General features: G+C 40.7%; 4 protein-coding genes across 9 annotated transcripts; 1 reads left to right on the forward strand and 3 right to left on the reverse strand.

The window, feature by feature from the left end:
* Window positions 1-1,583: 1,583 nt before the first annotated feature.
* LOC130695593 (enhancer of mRNA-decapping protein 4-like) lies at window positions 1,584-6,653 on the reverse strand. Of its 3 annotated transcripts, none has more exons than XM_059496164.1 (15): window positions 6,439-6,653; window positions 6,163-6,371; window positions 5,817-6,101; window positions 5,502-5,746; window positions 5,331-5,443; window positions 5,082-5,268; window positions 4,197-5,024; window positions 3,988-4,104; window positions 3,563-3,919; window positions 3,147-3,498; window positions 2,900-3,065; window positions 2,726-2,834; window positions 2,548-2,667; window positions 2,323-2,486; window positions 1,584-2,253 (listed from the first exon to the last, which is right to left on the reverse strand). In XM_059496164.1, exons 1-15 carry the CDS (start codon window positions 6,486-6,488, stop codon window positions 2,067-2,069), a joined length of 3,489 nt encoding a protein of 1,162 aa, XP_059352147.1. In that variant the 5' UTR covers window positions 6,489-6,653; the 3' UTR covers window positions 1,584-2,066. The 3 variants fall into 3 exon arrangements, with proteins under 3 accessions (XP_059352147.1, XP_057374740.1, XP_059352148.1); XM_057518757.2 differs by having other exon boundaries at window positions 3,988-4,125; window positions 6,439-6,652; XM_059496165.1 differs by lacking the exon at window positions 3,988-4,104 and having other exon boundaries at window positions 6,439-6,652.
* A 340-nt stretch (window positions 6,654-6,993) lies between these two features.
* Window positions 6,994-11,509, reverse strand: LOC130695559 (uridine-cytidine kinase-like 1). 4 transcript variants are annotated; one of them, XM_057518707.2, is made up of 13 exons: window positions 11,353-11,509; window positions 9,354-9,567; window positions 9,196-9,295; window positions 9,019-9,125; window positions 8,786-8,956; window positions 8,647-8,718; window positions 8,328-8,579; window positions 8,054-8,263; window positions 7,907-7,990; window positions 7,743-7,844; window positions 7,518-7,683; window positions 7,326-7,454; window positions 6,994-7,237 (listed from the first exon to the last, which is right to left on the reverse strand). In XM_057518707.2, the coding sequence occupies exons 2-13, from the start codon at window positions 9,528-9,530 to the stop codon at window positions 7,218-7,220; spliced, it is 1,590 nt and encodes a 529-aa protein (XP_057374690.1). In that variant the 5' UTR covers window positions 9,531-9,567; window positions 11,353-11,509; the 3' UTR covers window positions 6,994-7,217. The 4 variants fall into 4 exon arrangements, with proteins under 4 accessions (XP_057374690.1, XP_057374689.1, XP_057374687.1 ...); XM_057518706.2 differs by lacking the exon at window positions 11,353-11,509 and adding an exon at window positions 10,466-10,506; XM_057518704.2 differs by lacking the exon at window positions 11,353-11,509 and adding an exon at window positions 9,727-9,911.
* LOC130695574 (dynein axonemal assembly factor 11-like) lies at window positions 9,859-12,219 on the forward strand. The gene is made up of 8 exons (XM_057518734.2): window positions 9,859-10,016; window positions 10,215-10,255; window positions 10,322-10,448; window positions 10,519-10,693; window positions 10,800-10,972; window positions 11,035-11,251; window positions 11,311-11,476; window positions 11,607-12,219. The coding sequence occupies exons 1-8, from the start codon at window positions 9,998-10,000 to the stop codon at window positions 11,679-11,681; spliced, it is 993 nt and encodes a 330-aa protein (XP_057374717.1). The 5' UTR covers window positions 9,859-9,997; the 3' UTR covers window positions 11,682-12,219.
* On the reverse strand, window positions 11,684-14,355 carry LOC130695561 (putative aminopeptidase W07G4.4). Its single transcript, XM_057518710.2, has 11 exons — window positions 14,147-14,355; window positions 13,993-14,060; window positions 13,774-13,906; window positions 13,569-13,714; window positions 13,371-13,488; window positions 13,194-13,309; window positions 12,937-13,112; window positions 12,503-12,876; window positions 12,215-12,437; window positions 12,041-12,153; window positions 11,684-11,980 (listed from the first exon to the last, which is right to left on the reverse strand). The coding sequence occupies exons 2-11, from the start codon at window positions 14,043-14,045 to the stop codon at window positions 11,846-11,848; spliced, it is 1,587 nt and encodes a 528-aa protein (XP_057374693.1). The 5' UTR covers window positions 14,046-14,060; window positions 14,147-14,355; the 3' UTR covers window positions 11,684-11,845.
* Between the last annotated feature and the right edge of the window lie 104 nt (window positions 14,356-14,459).

A 14,459-nucleotide genomic window follows, 5' to 3' on the forward strand; every position in this document is an offset into this window, starting at 1 on the left:
GCCAAACGATTTTTCCGGTTCGCCCGTTTTTCCGTGTCTTGACGCGTCGTCGTGACTCACGTTTTGCACAATACTTTCCCGGCAGTGATTACGACAAAAGGTACATAGTCTCTGTTTGAGGAACTATAATCAAAAGGTTCGAGAGTTACGCTCTAGATAAGAAAAGAACAAAGGGTACCCCTCTCAAACTAGGGTAATCAAACGGAGCTTTGAAACGATCGTCAATGTCTACCGGAAGCGGAAATATCGTGCAGAAACCCTTTGGAAAAAAACGAGGTCAAAATAAAAATCTTTAAACCCGTAGAAAGACACACCATCATCATATCCTGAGGGTATATTTACAATGTTTCACAACATCCGCGGGACCTTCGAATAACTCGGGACCTTGAAAAGAAACGTCCAAAACAATCCCATAAATGTTTAAACCATTTCCCGCGGTAAAGAAAAAAATGTGTACCACCACACACATCGATTTCTCGATAACGTGATGCAATGTCAAACGCATTTCCGGAGTTTGTCCTACCTCCCCTGATGTTGGCAAACGATTGCGATTGTTTGTTGAATATTTCCTTTTTTAAAAAAGTGAGAGATGTTATCTTTAAAACAAAATAACGTGGTCACGTCCACTTGCGCACGTACGCCGTTCTCCCATATGAACCTGTAACGCAAGATACTTTACTATCGTGTGTGGACTACATTAAAGAAAATAAATAAATAAACGTATGCGAGTCCAAAAGTTGTGAAAACAACAACAGCCGCACATCGATGTCAACAATGTATGAATACGAACTGTACACACAATCCCGTGACTTGTGTTTCCACGTTCCCGCACGCGACACGGCAACGCAGAGCAACGTGACACACACACACAGAAAAAAGAATAAAAAGGAGGTTGACGATCTTGGAAGAGTGACTTGGCGGGATGATAAAAATGGACTTTGGGGTCGCAGGAAAAAGCGAAAATAAACTGCTGACGTTGGCGTCGAGACGCCAATTTCATGTTTTTTTCCCGCGGAGTTTCACGTGACGCAACAATACCAAGTCAACAACAAAGTATCGCCTCCCCAAAAATGTAAAAAAATTTAATTTTATCGCATTACTCACACACGAAAAAATTGGACTCGATCGCCTTACTCATTGAATGAACCAATCACAATCAATGGCGTGATGGTTCAAACATCACTTAAAGAAAAAAGAATTTTTTTTAGGCTGTCTGGAACAGAGACAAGAAAACATCTCTGGGGCGGTCTCGCCGCTGTTGCAACGTGATAAAAAACTCCAACACGCATTTCTTACTGTCCCACTAGGAAGCGATAATGTGTTCCTTATTCCCATATCCTTATATGTGATGGAGAATAATCTAAAAATAAAGAAAAAAAATCCACATGTTGGATTCTTGGGTCACAACAAATCCTTGGGCAAGCGAGGCGTCATCAGTCGGCATGACCTCCAGACTGGTTAAACTTGCTTCTTATTCAATTACAGTAAGTGCGCATTTTCTTTTAATCTTTGTTTCTCTTTTCGCGAAAAACACGTCCTTCAAAAGACATAACCGTCTCCAGTTACATACAATCATCGCGCTATCTTATTGAATTTCCTTGTATTTTTTTTGTTTGTTATTATTTCCACGTCTTTCTCAGTTTAAAGATCGCATCGCCTCCAAGTTAATTGTTTTCTTTGTTGTGCGAAAAAGAATAATGAGAATCAAGATGATGGACAAAGAGATAAAGGAGAAAAAAATGCAGGCAATAGAATCGAATAATAAATCAAAAAAAAAATTGGAATAAGCGGTTTAAGACTACACTCCCCCAAATGCAATCGAACCCACAAATAGAGTCACGTGGATCGGCCATGCTGCTTTCCACTATTTAAGTAAAGCATGGGTTTTCTTATGTTCTATCTAGCGAAAAAAAATTGAGCTTGTACAGCGATGGAAAATGAGGGATGGACGCACAAACGCAAAATGAACGGAACCGATTTCTATACGCGTAAAAAAGAAAAAGAAAAGACATGCGCACCCAATTCGTTGACGTCATTGAAGATATTGTTTCCTTTGGCTCCTTTTGTTATTCCTGTTTGGCCAATGGAACTGCGCAGCGCAATAACAAACGCAATTGACGTTGTAAAGGACCGCTTGGGTTGCTCGCCACCTGCGCCTGCAAGTTGGCCACCAATTGAGGCATCACCTTGGGTGAGTGTTCCTTGATCATGGGATCTCGGAAATCCACGGCCATCACGGCTTCTTGAAGGTACCTGTCATGCAATATACATTTCTTTATCTCATCCTTCCTTTAAAAAAAAATTATCTGAAATTTAATTTACTCTAATTTCAATTCTGTAGATGTGCCAAGATCTGCTGAAAGCTGTTGGATTAAAGCCAACAAGATCTGTGGCGGAAAGACACATGGACTAACAGAAAAGAGTTTCTGCGCATCAACCCGAGCGCAAACAAACATCACCATGCTCAAGTCATTCATGTAGAGTGCCTAAATGAGATAAAAAAATTGCAAAATAAAATTGCAAAAAAAATAAATGATGCAATTTTACCCTTTGAAAAGCTTCGAATAATCGTCCCTCATGAATCATGTGTTTCAATTGGATTTGAAGTTCAGCTGGTGTTAGTTCTACAACTGCGGGTGTCACTGCGCGGGATTGGATTTGTGCCGCCTACATGAATGGGTAATGAGATTACAACGAAGATCGTAAGCATATGGAGGTGCATTACATGAACTGCCAACAAGGCTCCGTCTAAGGCCAATTTCTGATCCTTGATGGCAAGCTGCATTTCGGATTGGATCACAGGAGTTAAAAGCATTCGAACTTTTTCTGGAAATCTGAATAGAAACCAGAAATAAAAATCAGACTCTTGTGTGTTCCAGGAAAATTAATTAAGACTTACTCATGAGATATTTTCTTCAACTCTGTTTTTGTATCGGTTGATATGGACTGCCGGACTTGATCCAGGACGACGGCTATCTTATCCATGGTAGCGTTGAGTTGGGCGGTCGACTCTTTGTCCTGCAGCCTTCGATGTCGTTCCAGGTTGCTCTCGATATTGCGCACAACTGGGAAGGTAACGTTATTTGTTTTGAAATGACGCGTGATGCAAATCTTTTCTGAATAGTCATTTCTAATTGAATGCTCACATTCTGCAATGCCTTTGGAGAACGTCGTGTGCAACTGGGTGAAAAGGCTGTGGAACGAGCCCTCCAGCGAAGGAAGCAACTGAGATGCAATAGCCTCTTTGCATCCGCGATTCATGGCCGATACGGCTGCCGACGACGTCGCTTGGCTGTAGGCATCGACAATGGTTTTGTTTTGAGACAATTGCGTCAGTAATTGAAGGGTCGTGTTTTTCAGCACAGGTTCCAGTTTGTGCATCTCGGTCGCAATGACCGACTGCAATTCTTTGCGAATAAAATCGACACTCCTTTGTTCTAAAGTGTGCGCTTTGTTCTCAAATTCTGAACGGATGGTAGACTGGAGTTTGGACACCGACTAACAAATGGACCATTAAGCAAATTTTTATCCAGGAATTTAAAAAAAAGGGAAAAACAAATACCTGTTGAGTTTTGGACGGAGAATTAATTTCATCCAATTTTTTCAATTGCCTGTCGAAATAAACTGCAAGTGTAGACTCCATCTGGGAGATCCAGGGCGGCTGGACAGTTGCCGGTGATTGCATCCGCGTCATTTCGGATTTTAATTCAGCTATTTCGTTCTTCAATTGCTGCTGTTCGGCTCGCTGAGCGGATACTAATTGAACCAACTGATCGAGCGATTGCTGCATCATTTGCAATTGAGCAGAGCTTCCAGCATCCGTCTCACGTGCTGCTGGCTCTTTGGGCCGTTGCAATGGCTGAATGCCCAGCGGTGGAAGAACGGATGGCCATGTGGCTTGCGCTGTCGAAGCCTGGGGCTGTAATCATATTAAATTAAATCAAATTTTAAATCATCTGTAATATTATAAAAAGAAAGCGAAACTACTTCAACGACAAGAGCTTCTTTAAACAGTTCCAGCAAACTGCCGTTTAAATCCGCAGATACGGAAGAGGGAGTAGGAGGAGCGGCAACAGCGGAAGTGGGGTAAGTGCATAGCGGTTCCTGAACAGATGGTGCATTATGCTAGATTGAAGAAGAAGAGGTGCCCAAATAATTACAATGGCCGTAACCAAAAGTTCAAAAAGACGCCATACTTTATCCATTACGGGGGATGATCCTTTGCTATTGGCAGAGGCTGTACGCACCAAAGCCGGTGATAAAGCAATTGGATAGGCCGATAAGGCTTCCTGAAGGGCCGGGCCGGTAGGGACAGTGGCCGAAGAAGTATCAGGCGACTCAATGGAGCCTTCTGTCAGAGGTCTTGTGCCCAAGATTTCTTCAACTTCACGGCTGGGACTGCTACCCCCACTGGGGACACCATTCCGTTTTGGTGTAGTGGAGGAGGTGACCTCGGGTGTCGGTCGGCGTGGACTCGACAGCGCCAAAATTTCGTTGGGTGCAGGCGGTAAAGGACTCACTGTGACTGGTGATGTCACTAATGATTGCTTTTGCGAGTCCGTGTTTGTTTTGGCCGGCGAAACGAAGGCATCAGGAGTCAACAGGTTGATATGATTGGTGGTAGATGCTGCTGTTTTAACTACATTTACAGGTTCGTACTCTGACGTTGTGTTGATCGTGGAAAAAGAAGTTCCAATGCCTTCACCCAAAGGGACTGAGGTACCCAATTCGAAAACGGCTTTGCATTTTTGCAACGACTTGGGTTGCACGATTAACATCTTCACTACCACTTTACTAGCCTTTTCGTCTCCATCGAAATCTTCATCGCCCATGGGCTGAGAAGGTGGTCTCACGGAGGCCTCACGAATGGCAACGCTAATAGCCGAAAATGGTAGCAAGAGTTGAGTGATGCTGCTCACTTTAGAGACGATCGGTACTTCAGCTTTAAGTGATTCATCACCACCGTCATCAAACAATGTATGTTTTTCGTCTTGTTCCTGTTCTATATGCATCACGTAAAGGGCCTACGATAATGAGAAAATGTTTATTAAGAAATGACAAGTTATAATGGATGTACTCACTTTGCGGTGAATATCAGATATCACAAGGTAGGATGCTGACAAGTCCAGTGTCATTTTTTGGACAATGGGTGTGTTATCATCCGACTTAAAACGGATGGTCTGATGACATTTCCATAGCTCGCAAGACCATAGTTTGAATTCGGTATTGTTTTCGGCAGATGTAACGGCCCATTTCCACAATGGACACCTAAAAGCGAATACATAAAATCGAATCAAATGATAAAACGTGGAAGTCAACAGTTTGCTTACTCTCGTATGTTTGGATGGCTTAAATTATCCAAAAATATGATACCCGAGAGCCTTTTGCCTTCATGGGGTTGCCATTTGTGCAGACTTTTAGGGTCCTCTTTTTTCGTATTCACCTTTAAATAAGACAAAACATACGCAAGTTGAAAATAAAATAATATTAAATATTTTTACCAAAAAGAATCTGACATAGCCATCAAGGCTGGCGACTGCAAGCGCAGTTGAGTCTGGGGAAAATGCGATATCAACCACAGCATCATCAAAAGAAGTAATTTGGGTAGCTCCAGTTGTCACAGTGGGATAAGTGACTGTGCCATTGATGTGACCCAGATGCCATATTTCCACACGGCAGTCATGTGATGAGGCAAGCAACAATGCATGATCATCGGCATCATTTCGCCAACCGTCATTGGCTTCGTCTACACCGGAGTAACATTACGAAGCACATTTCATTACTGATCATTTTTAAATCATTCAAAGATTACTGACCAGGACTTTTGGGATTTTCTGGAACATATGGACACCAGACTACTCGATGACAATCACTGGGAGTTGAAACTCCATCAGGGTTAACTTGCAAAATTAATTGAGCAGTTGATCCAACAATTTCATGCACAAGCAGGTAACCACATTCATCCACAGCTGCCACAAGTATTCTCTTTTCATGGAAAGCAAATGAAAGATCTCTAACAAAACCACGAAAACCCTTCAATAGGATCCGATCAGTGCTACCATTTCTTATCACACGGACCATGCCAGCCGATTTACCAGGAACTAAACGAGAAAACAGAATTTTTTACGTACATACACAACCACAAAACTATTGAAAAATAACCTGTCAGGGCATATGCAAAATATTGACCCTTGAAGTGAGTGGCAACCAGGTTTCCCCAATGAAATGATTTATCCCAAGCCGAATCAACTATGTTTTTAACTTTGATCTGGGAGCTACCAGATCGGTGTCCTCCATTGACAGGGTAAATAACAACTTCTTCTGAAGAGTTTGTCGCAACACTTTGCCAATCCATCGCTTCTGAAAACATACTAGAAAATTTTTTTATTATGGAATGCAATCTTAATTAAGTATCCAATAAAATTTTAAGTCACACACATGGCAAGTTCCTCATCTTTGCTCCTTTGGCCGTTAAAATTACAGCTCATGGCGAATATTTAGGGGATATATAATCAACGAGAAAAAACAACCATGAACGTTAAAATACAAATGATTTCACAATCTTCGTATACGAAACTGAAACTTATAAGACAAACGTCCAATCGAGTTATTGGTTAGTTGCCGGTGTGTAACGTTTTAACCCTGATTCGGTCTGGAGTGGTATAGCCTGTTCAGAAAACAAAAGAAGATCGCAGAGCGGCTCAAGGAAAACATGTTGATAAACAAAACATTTTCATCTTGTTGAAAATTGGCGACTAAGTTACTCTTCTAAAATTTTAGGCTTAGCTTGCTATGCGAGTAATTGGTTTATACATACCCGTATTTTGTTCTTAAGAATCTTAAATCTTTTTCGGAATCAAATCATAGTCATTTCTAACACACCAACACAAAGTGTATTCTTGTTCTATTTTCACGGATTTTCCACCATCAATCAATTAAAGTATAAACTAAAAATAGGAGGGAAGCAAAACTTTAGTTTTTTTCAATGTAAAAAAAAAAACACCAGATTTGACTGATTGAAAACAATAAGAAAAGACAAAATCAAGTCTTTCGTGACTGTTTGGTCCAGATTTTAATCTGTAAGATTTCTTTTAAATCACAATTTTTTAATAAGAGAAGGAAATTATAAGTACTGAGTAGGTCTCTTGCACCATATAGAGGGCAATCAATGACAAAGGTAGGCTAGAGATTTATCCAAGTCCATGGCCAGAAATTTTTTATGCTTCATTAGGTGGTTCTGAAAACAAATGAATCCAATGAACACATTATTTGACAAAACCAAATCAAAATACTGGAGAAAAGGCATATAAAATATAACGACATACCTGTGCCGAAGTATCGGTCACCAAAATTACCAATGCCAGGTTTGACGAAAAATTTCTCATTTATCTCTGGGTCTACTGCTGAAGAAACAATTCGAACTTTTGGAAAAGCGTAGGCAATCGTATGTACACCTGTTCATAAAAAGTAATGCAATAGGAAACAACTCCATTGTAACTTATTCCTCTCTTATTTACCGGAGGCCGCCATCAGTAGGGAAGCGACTAGAATATTTTCCTCTGGGACGTCGTGATCAAGGAGTACTCGGATAGCCATCATGGCCGCAGCTCCCGTCGCCACGGTAGCGTCCATTAGTATGACTAGATAGTCTTTAATGTCACGAGGAAGACGAAGATAGTATAACTGATCAATCATAAAACTAGTTAGCTACGAATGTGTGTCAATCATTTTTATACTGTCACCTCAGGTTCCCCTGTTTCGATGTTGTTCTGAATAAGAATTTTCCCGATGCGGACGTCTTTGCAAACTTCTGAAAGTGCTTGTTCCATAGTTTCGCCGGCTCGCTTAAAATATAACGAATGCACGATGTTCTGGCATTTTATCAAGCATTACTTCTTGGAATTACCAAAACGGAGACTCCAACTATTTTATCCGTAGCTATGCGTTTCCCTTGATATAGCACTCCCTGTGGAGTTTCTACCACGGTGTCCTACATGAAGCAAAAAATTATTTATAAGAAAAGAACCGGAATACCAAAATAGCGGGAGTTTACCTTAAATGGCAATAAAGACAGAGCAAACTCAATGGTCAATCGAATAAGCCGGCGGGAATAGAAGATGAATTCATCACGTGGAGTGTCTTTATTACGAATGAATGTATGCAAGCCCTTGACTTGCGGAGTTAAGGGCAGAATGTGAAGAGAATTTGGCAGTGGTTGATCCACTTGGGCACTGGCCAGGATGGGCCTTAGCTTGAAACCTCTCTAAGAAAGAAGAATGCATCAGGGAAACAGAAAAAATTGTTTTCTATGAGTGATTAGTACACACCAACTGCAGTTGTGTCTGAACATGCTGCACAATAAGGCTTATTGCAACTTCATTATCACCACCTCGCGGTACGATAATGTCGGCGTGTGCCATCAAAGGTGCAATATAGTGCTCGAAAGACGGTTTGACAAATGAGCTATACTGTTTCAACACTCCTTCAAGTTCACGTCCTCGCTGAGAGATATCACGCCTTAACCGCCGTGCCAATCGAATATCCGAATCGGTATCAACAAATACTTTCATGTCCAGCAGCTATAACATAAAAGTTTTCATTTTAAAGGGTACTATCGTTGTCTATTAGTTTAAAAAAAATATTTACGGAACAAATTTCCTGGTTGTAAAACGTCAAAATGCCCTCAAATATAATCACATTAGCACCATACATGGTTTTCTATGGAATAATAAAGAAATATGTTAAAATGCGTACGATTAAATCGGCGAAAAATTAGAAGACATACCGTTTTGGTTTCTCGGCTGTGGGTAATGAAATTGTAGATTGGAACTTCAACGCTTTTAAAGTGTTTTAGACGATGCAAAGTTTTCCATAAGAGCTCGAAATCGAAAGAGTCTGGGTGATCGAAGTTGTATTCGTTTTTAGATGCTTGCTGGTGCTGCTTTTCTGTCAAAACCTTCGGAAAAAATAATAAGGTTATAGTAGTTTCTTACGATGAAAAGGCTTAAAAACGTTCACCTTGTAGAACGAGTCCATACTCAGTAAAGTTACCCAAGGATGTCCCAACGATTCGATTATTTTATTTGTCACGGTCGTTTTGCCCGAGGCGCTTCCACCGCAAATTCCTTTTAATCGCCCAAAAAAGTATTTATTTTGAATACCTTTTTTTGGCATTTTAGAAATAATGAGTCCTACCAATAACAAAAGGTTCAACATGTTGTCCAGAGAAATTATACCACGGAGGCCTGCCAGCAGTGTAAAATGTTTTTTGTTCCTTTGTCCTCAAAATAAAGTCCTACCACATTTTGTTATTGTATTGAATAATGTGGAGTATAAGTAATTATTTTTCGTACCTGGTTAGTTGTTGTTACAGCTGCTTTGGCAGCAGCGCTCTGTGATAAAGTTCTTTGTCTTCTAGATCTAGGAGATTTTGGTTGAGAGCCTTCAGAAGGAGGTCTAGGTGGAAATTGAGGTGACAGTGGTGCTTCACCTTCATTCCTTGGAGTGTCAGATTCAGTGATGTTATCCATGCCTGAATCGCTAAATGGCCATTCATCACCACCATCACTATCAGTAATAAAAATTCGTTGAAATCGTATTCAGGATATAACATAATATTTTGAATTCAGAAAATATGTATTGTAAAATTAATTCGATCTACTTCGGAATTATCACAAGGAGATCCATGAAGAGCTCCTGGCAATAGTATGTTCTAACTCTGTATACCTTTCTGAACTGGCAGAACTCGGAGGGTCGTAAAACCTCCCAGCCATCTCTTGGTCCGGCTTAAAAGTTCCCCAATCACTTAAGTAGGCGTTATAAAATCTTTTCAAATTTGTTTAAAAACTTCTCGAACTTGGACGAGACGGATCGATATTTGCACGCGCTTACCTCTTGAATATAAAAAAAAAGAGACTTACGTCGTCTGCTTTAAAATTAATTTGTAACCAATAGCAACTGGCTGTTTATCAATGTGAATTTTTACCTAGGTTTCACCATGTCTCAACCAACCTTGAGTAAGTAAAAGTTAAGGCATAAATATTAAACACAAGTTCGAAGGTCTATAGCAAAAATGGATGCACAAATTGTTTAACTATGTAAAGAATGTCTTCCGCAATTCTAACTCGTATCCGCTTCATCATTCCTGTTTTAACCCGCTTTTCAATTCCAAAGTATTTACGGGAACAATTGATTTTTTTATTTAATATTTCTAGTCACACGTGAATTGATTCGCAAACGAGCGGAGCATAACGAGGTAAGTTTCACTTAAATATTTTTACGTCAGTAAAAATTTTTCAACCCAGAACAATCATGCCGAAAGGGGGAAATATTTTCCCTGGAAGAAATTGCCCTACACCAGCAAAACATATGCAAAATCGAGCACATTGACTTCTGGTGTCCTTGTTTGAAAATACTCTACCTTCAAGCCAATGAAATTTCCAAAATAGGTAAGAAAAAAAAAAACCTTGAATAACTTGATGCAGAACTCATGCCGCCAAATGTGCTGCACCCTCGCAGAAAACGTACGACGCTTGAAGTGCTTGGAGTATCTCAATCTGGCGTTGAATAAAATTGAGATAGTGGAAAATCTGGAAGGATGCGAGTCGCTGGAGAAACTAGATCTAACACTCAACTGCATCCGAAAGCTAAGCAGTTTGACTTCTCTTACCAACAACTACGCCCTTCGCGAAATGTACGATAAAAGCAAGATCCACATATTTGGTTACTCTGTGCACTTTCTCGCAATTTCTAGGCAACAACTAAATTTAGTAAATATTTTATTTTTTGAATATTTAAAGATACCTGACCGGTAACCCCTGTGCTGCTTTCAAGTTTTATCGTTCATATGTCATTGGCATCTTGCCCCAATTGGAATGTTTAGACGGGGTGCCTGTTTTGCATACTGAACGGCTAGCGGCAAAAGCTGATTTCGATTACATAGAGTCAAAAATTTTGGAACAAGAATCTATAAGTAACAAGTGGAAATTGTAGACGTGGCTTTGCATGCTAAAGGCAGTTGTTACTTTCTTTCAGAAACTTACAACCCGCCAATGGAACGAGCCTCTGAAATACGCCGTCAGCTACGAGGTGAGAGAGATTGTTGCAATACAACAGTTTCTTCGTCTTCAAAACCGGAGATAAACCGACTCGTTTCTAAAGATGGTCGTGTTTTGAATTCTAATCAAGCGCAGGCCCGTTTTACATTAGTAGAAGAAGACAATGCTATGATTTTAACTGTAAAACTCCCAAAGTAAACAATGTTATCACCCTTCAAAATTACGGCAAAAACTTAGGTCTCTTTTGAACTAGATACATGGATACCTCTCTGATAGACGTGGACGTTCAACCTACCTTTGTTCGAGTCATGATCAAGGGCAAACTTTTACAGCTGGTTCTTCCGGCCGAGGTACACAGTGATAGGTCCGTGGCGCAGCGATCACTGGCTAGTGGAGATCTGGTCGTTACTATGCCAACGGTAAGTCCATATTTTCTCAACCTTGTTGAACGCCAAGAATAAATTAATCGATCGAAAACTTTGAGAACGGTCTTGCCAAATCTACTAAGGGAGAAAAAAGGACACTTGTTAACGTTCAATTTTCCACTAGGCTGACGGCGTTGTCAAACCAAGAGATTTGACAAGCGAAGCCAACAAGGTTCCCCCGTTAGAAAGGATTCCTTAAGGTAATAGAGAAGATTAGTTTACTTCATTTCATCTCTTCTTTTACACCCTTCATCATTCCCATTTTTAAAAGACTTGAATGTAACAAGTATGACTACTAATTTCGATTGCAGTAAAGGACGAAAATACGAGTTAGCAATCAAAATAATCTCCAAAACGTTATCGTTAGAAAAACTGTGGTAGATAGTAACGTGCAAGGGCAAGAACAGGGGCAGATGACGGGATTCCAGGGAACGGTCCTGAGGCTGCAGCAATGTCCAGATGCGAAAATGGAAGAGGCACAGCTCCATCGATGCCATGCTTTTAAATTAAATAAAGATTTCCAATCACTATATCAATAATAAATATCGAGATTCTTACCTTGTTTAATCCTGATGCCAGGATGATGAACGCAGCTGGGGCTTGATGGCCACGTGGAGTGCGGGATGACGGCAAGTTATTGCATTGCAAGACATCTTCATACTCGGATTTGCCTGCAACGAAAGAGTAGATCAAAGAAGTGCAAAACAGTAAACGAAAATATACGCTATTTACCTTTATGGAATGCATAGTCTTCTTTGCGAATAGTGGAGATCTCGAACATATCACCTAGAAGGTTTCCAGCTTCCTGTACCTTCTTGGATACTTCCTGGCGAGCCGCAGGCCCATTATCTAAAATGATGGAGTACGGTTCACCAACCGCCAAGTAAGCGTGTCCAGTGAGTGTAGCAATTGTCATTAGTTGAGGATTAACTGCATTCACTGCTTCTTCTTTCAACTGTGGAAGTTCAAAAAGAACGTCAAATAGGGTTTTAGAAAGATGGCACAGTTCATTTTTGGTACTTTGCATAGAACATCCGCCATAGCCATTCTTCCTTCCGCATCCGTGTTTCCAACACGAACGCGAACACCAGCACGCGAAGTGATAATCTCATCACTGACGTAGGCGTTTGATCCAACGCTATTGCGTACCATGGCTAACGCTCCAACAACTTCTACGTCAGTTGGTTTCAGCTCATCAACCACTTTTATGAATGCAGCGACAGCGGCTGAGCCGCACTTGTCTCGGTGCATGCCAGCCATGACACCTCCTGCCTTAATATCACAGCCACCGGTATCGTAGGTAACACCCTTACCAACCAAATAAATGGTTTTCGTAATCGGGCCAGACCCCTTGTAACGAAGATAGATGATTCGTCCAGCATGACGAGGAACATCTGAACAAAACACCGACTGTGAATCAAATCAATTTATTATCTAATATATAATTTATTTACCATTGGCGCAACGGTTAACAGCAGCAAATAATGGATATTCTTTCTCAATAGTTTTGAGATCAGAGATCACTTCTACACTAACTGAACTTCCATCAAACAGTTCCCGGATGTATTCTTCCACTAGAGGAGGAGCCATTCTTTCCGGGTCGGACCCACCAATATCCCTCCCAGCAATTCTAAAGGAATTTTTTATTTTAAAAATGGCAAACTAGAGAGGCCAGCCAACGGCTTAAAAAGAAAGTGGCTTATTTTTTTACCTTCCGTTCTCCAATGCCAATGCAAGTTTACGAACTGACTCGGCAGCTGGACAGTCCAGGCCAAGCATTTCAGCTTTATGGGCTTTTTCGGGACGACACTCCCGAACTTCCAAAGGCTTTACAGAAATTGGGTTTATCATACGATATTCGTTGGGATAATTCACATCGAGTACTGACCACGTATAATGCTTGAAGCGCTCCCAATACGCTGACTAGATTCCCATGCTTATACATGGGGTTGTTTGCAACGGGAAGCAGCGAAAGCAAAGGCCGTTTGATTCCAGCTGATAGTGCCCTTAAAGTCAAATGGAAAATGCCAAACTGGTGAATAAATCAAGGCAACACCTTGCTGAAAACATAAAACTAGATAGTTACCTTTTGATTCCTTTTTCAGCAGCTTCTCCATAGCTTCTGACATCACTGAAGTCTTTATTGAGAGCACCAAGTGGGGCATAAACTGTCCTACCAGAGGGATGGGAAGTTGCCACAATACCTCCCTCTTCTTCAAAGGCAGCATCAACCTTCAATGAGTGTTTAAGTGAAACGTACAAACCCATTAAGTTATGAATTACTGTATTACTTTGCTTTGGTTCAGCAAATGTTCAGCATGACTTGATGCATTGTTCAGAGAATCAGAAACCAAAACCACTCCATCAAAGCGAGAATCAGATTCTGCACCAGCCTTACAGGCTTCAATGGCACATGTCGCCCATCTATGAAAACAGCAATTATTCTATTTATTAATTCTGATTAATATAGTTTTACACCATTCTATTATGAAGGATGAAATATGAAATACCTTGCACCAGTTGTGGTAGCTGCCATCCTCAGAGACTGAACTGAAGAAAGCATATGCCAAGAATGAAGCTGAAAATACAGACAGGAGGTTTTAGAATGTTATATTTCATAAATGGTTTTTTCGTAGATTATGTTGCAAAGGGCAAAGTCCCTACCTTTATCTATGGCTGTCAATTTATCTGATCTCAATGACTCCCTAAGCTATAACCAATGCTCGACAAACAAGTTAAACAATTAGCGCCTCGTTCTCTTCCCTTGCCAGACTTGGCGTTAAACAAATGCACACGATAGCGAGCAGCCGGTTTGGTTCAGAGGGGCGGAATTCCAGTTCCCGACTGAGTTTCATGAATTTGCATTTTAAGAATCTCCGTTTTGATTCATGAATTTCGTCTGCTTCAAAAACGGCGGTGCCAGTTCCCGAACGCAAATCCATCGTTGGAACCAATTCAAAACGAATGAATAAAAAGT

Source organism: Daphnia carinata, chromosome 7, assembly GCF_022539665.2.
Source record: "Daphnia carinata strain CSIRO-1 chromosome 7, CSIRO_AGI_Dcar_HiC_V3, whole genome shotgun sequence".
NCBI lineage: Eukaryota > Metazoa > Arthropoda > Branchiopoda > Diplostraca > Daphniidae > Daphnia > Daphnia carinata.

Coding starts and splice junctions, on each gene's coding strand:
- LOC130695561 (XM_057518710.2), bottom strand. CDS start 14,045: ATGCTTTCTTCAGTTCAGTCTCTGAGGATGGCAGCTACCACAACTGGT. Junction 13,715..13,773: donor ATTTGCTGAACCAAAGCAAA/GTAATACAGTAA, acceptor CACTCATTGAAG/GTTGATGCTGCCTTTGAAGA. Junction 12,154..12,214: donor AGACTATGCATTCCATAAAG/GTAAATAGCGTA, acceptor CTTTCGTTGCAG/GCAAATCCGAGTATGAAGAT.
- LOC130695559 (XM_057518704.2), bottom strand. CDS start 9,773: ATGGCTGGGAGGTTTTACGACCCTCCGAGTTCTGCCAGTTCAGAAAG. Junction 8,580..8,646: donor ACAACCAGGAAATTTGTTCC/GTAAATATTTTT, acceptor TTTATGTTATAG/CTGCTGGACATGAAAGTATT. Junction 7,455..7,517: donor CCTACTGATGGCGGCCTCCG/GTAAATAAGAGA, acceptor TTTTATGAACAG/GTGTACATACGATTGCCTAC.
- LOC130695574 (XM_057518734.2), top strand. Junction 10,694..10,799: donor AACTACGCCCTTCGCGAAAT/GTACGATAAAAG, acceptor GAATATTTAAAG/ATACCTGACCGGTAACCCCT. Junction 10,973..11,034: donor TTTGGAACAAGAATCTATAA/GTAACAAGTGGA, acceptor ACTTTCTTTCAG/AAACTTACAACCCGCCAATG.
- LOC130695593 (XM_057518757.2), bottom strand. CDS start 6,488: ATGAGCTGTAATTTTAACGGCCAAAGGAGCAAAGATGAGGAACTTGCC. Junction 6,372..6,438: donor AAAGATGAGGAACTTGCCAT/GTGTGTGACTTA, acceptor AAAATTTTCTAG/TATGTTTTCAGAAGCGATGG. Junction 3,066..3,146: donor CTCCAAAGGCATTGCAGAAT/GTGAGCATTCAA, acceptor TTACCTTCCCAG/TTGTGCGCAATATCGAGAGC.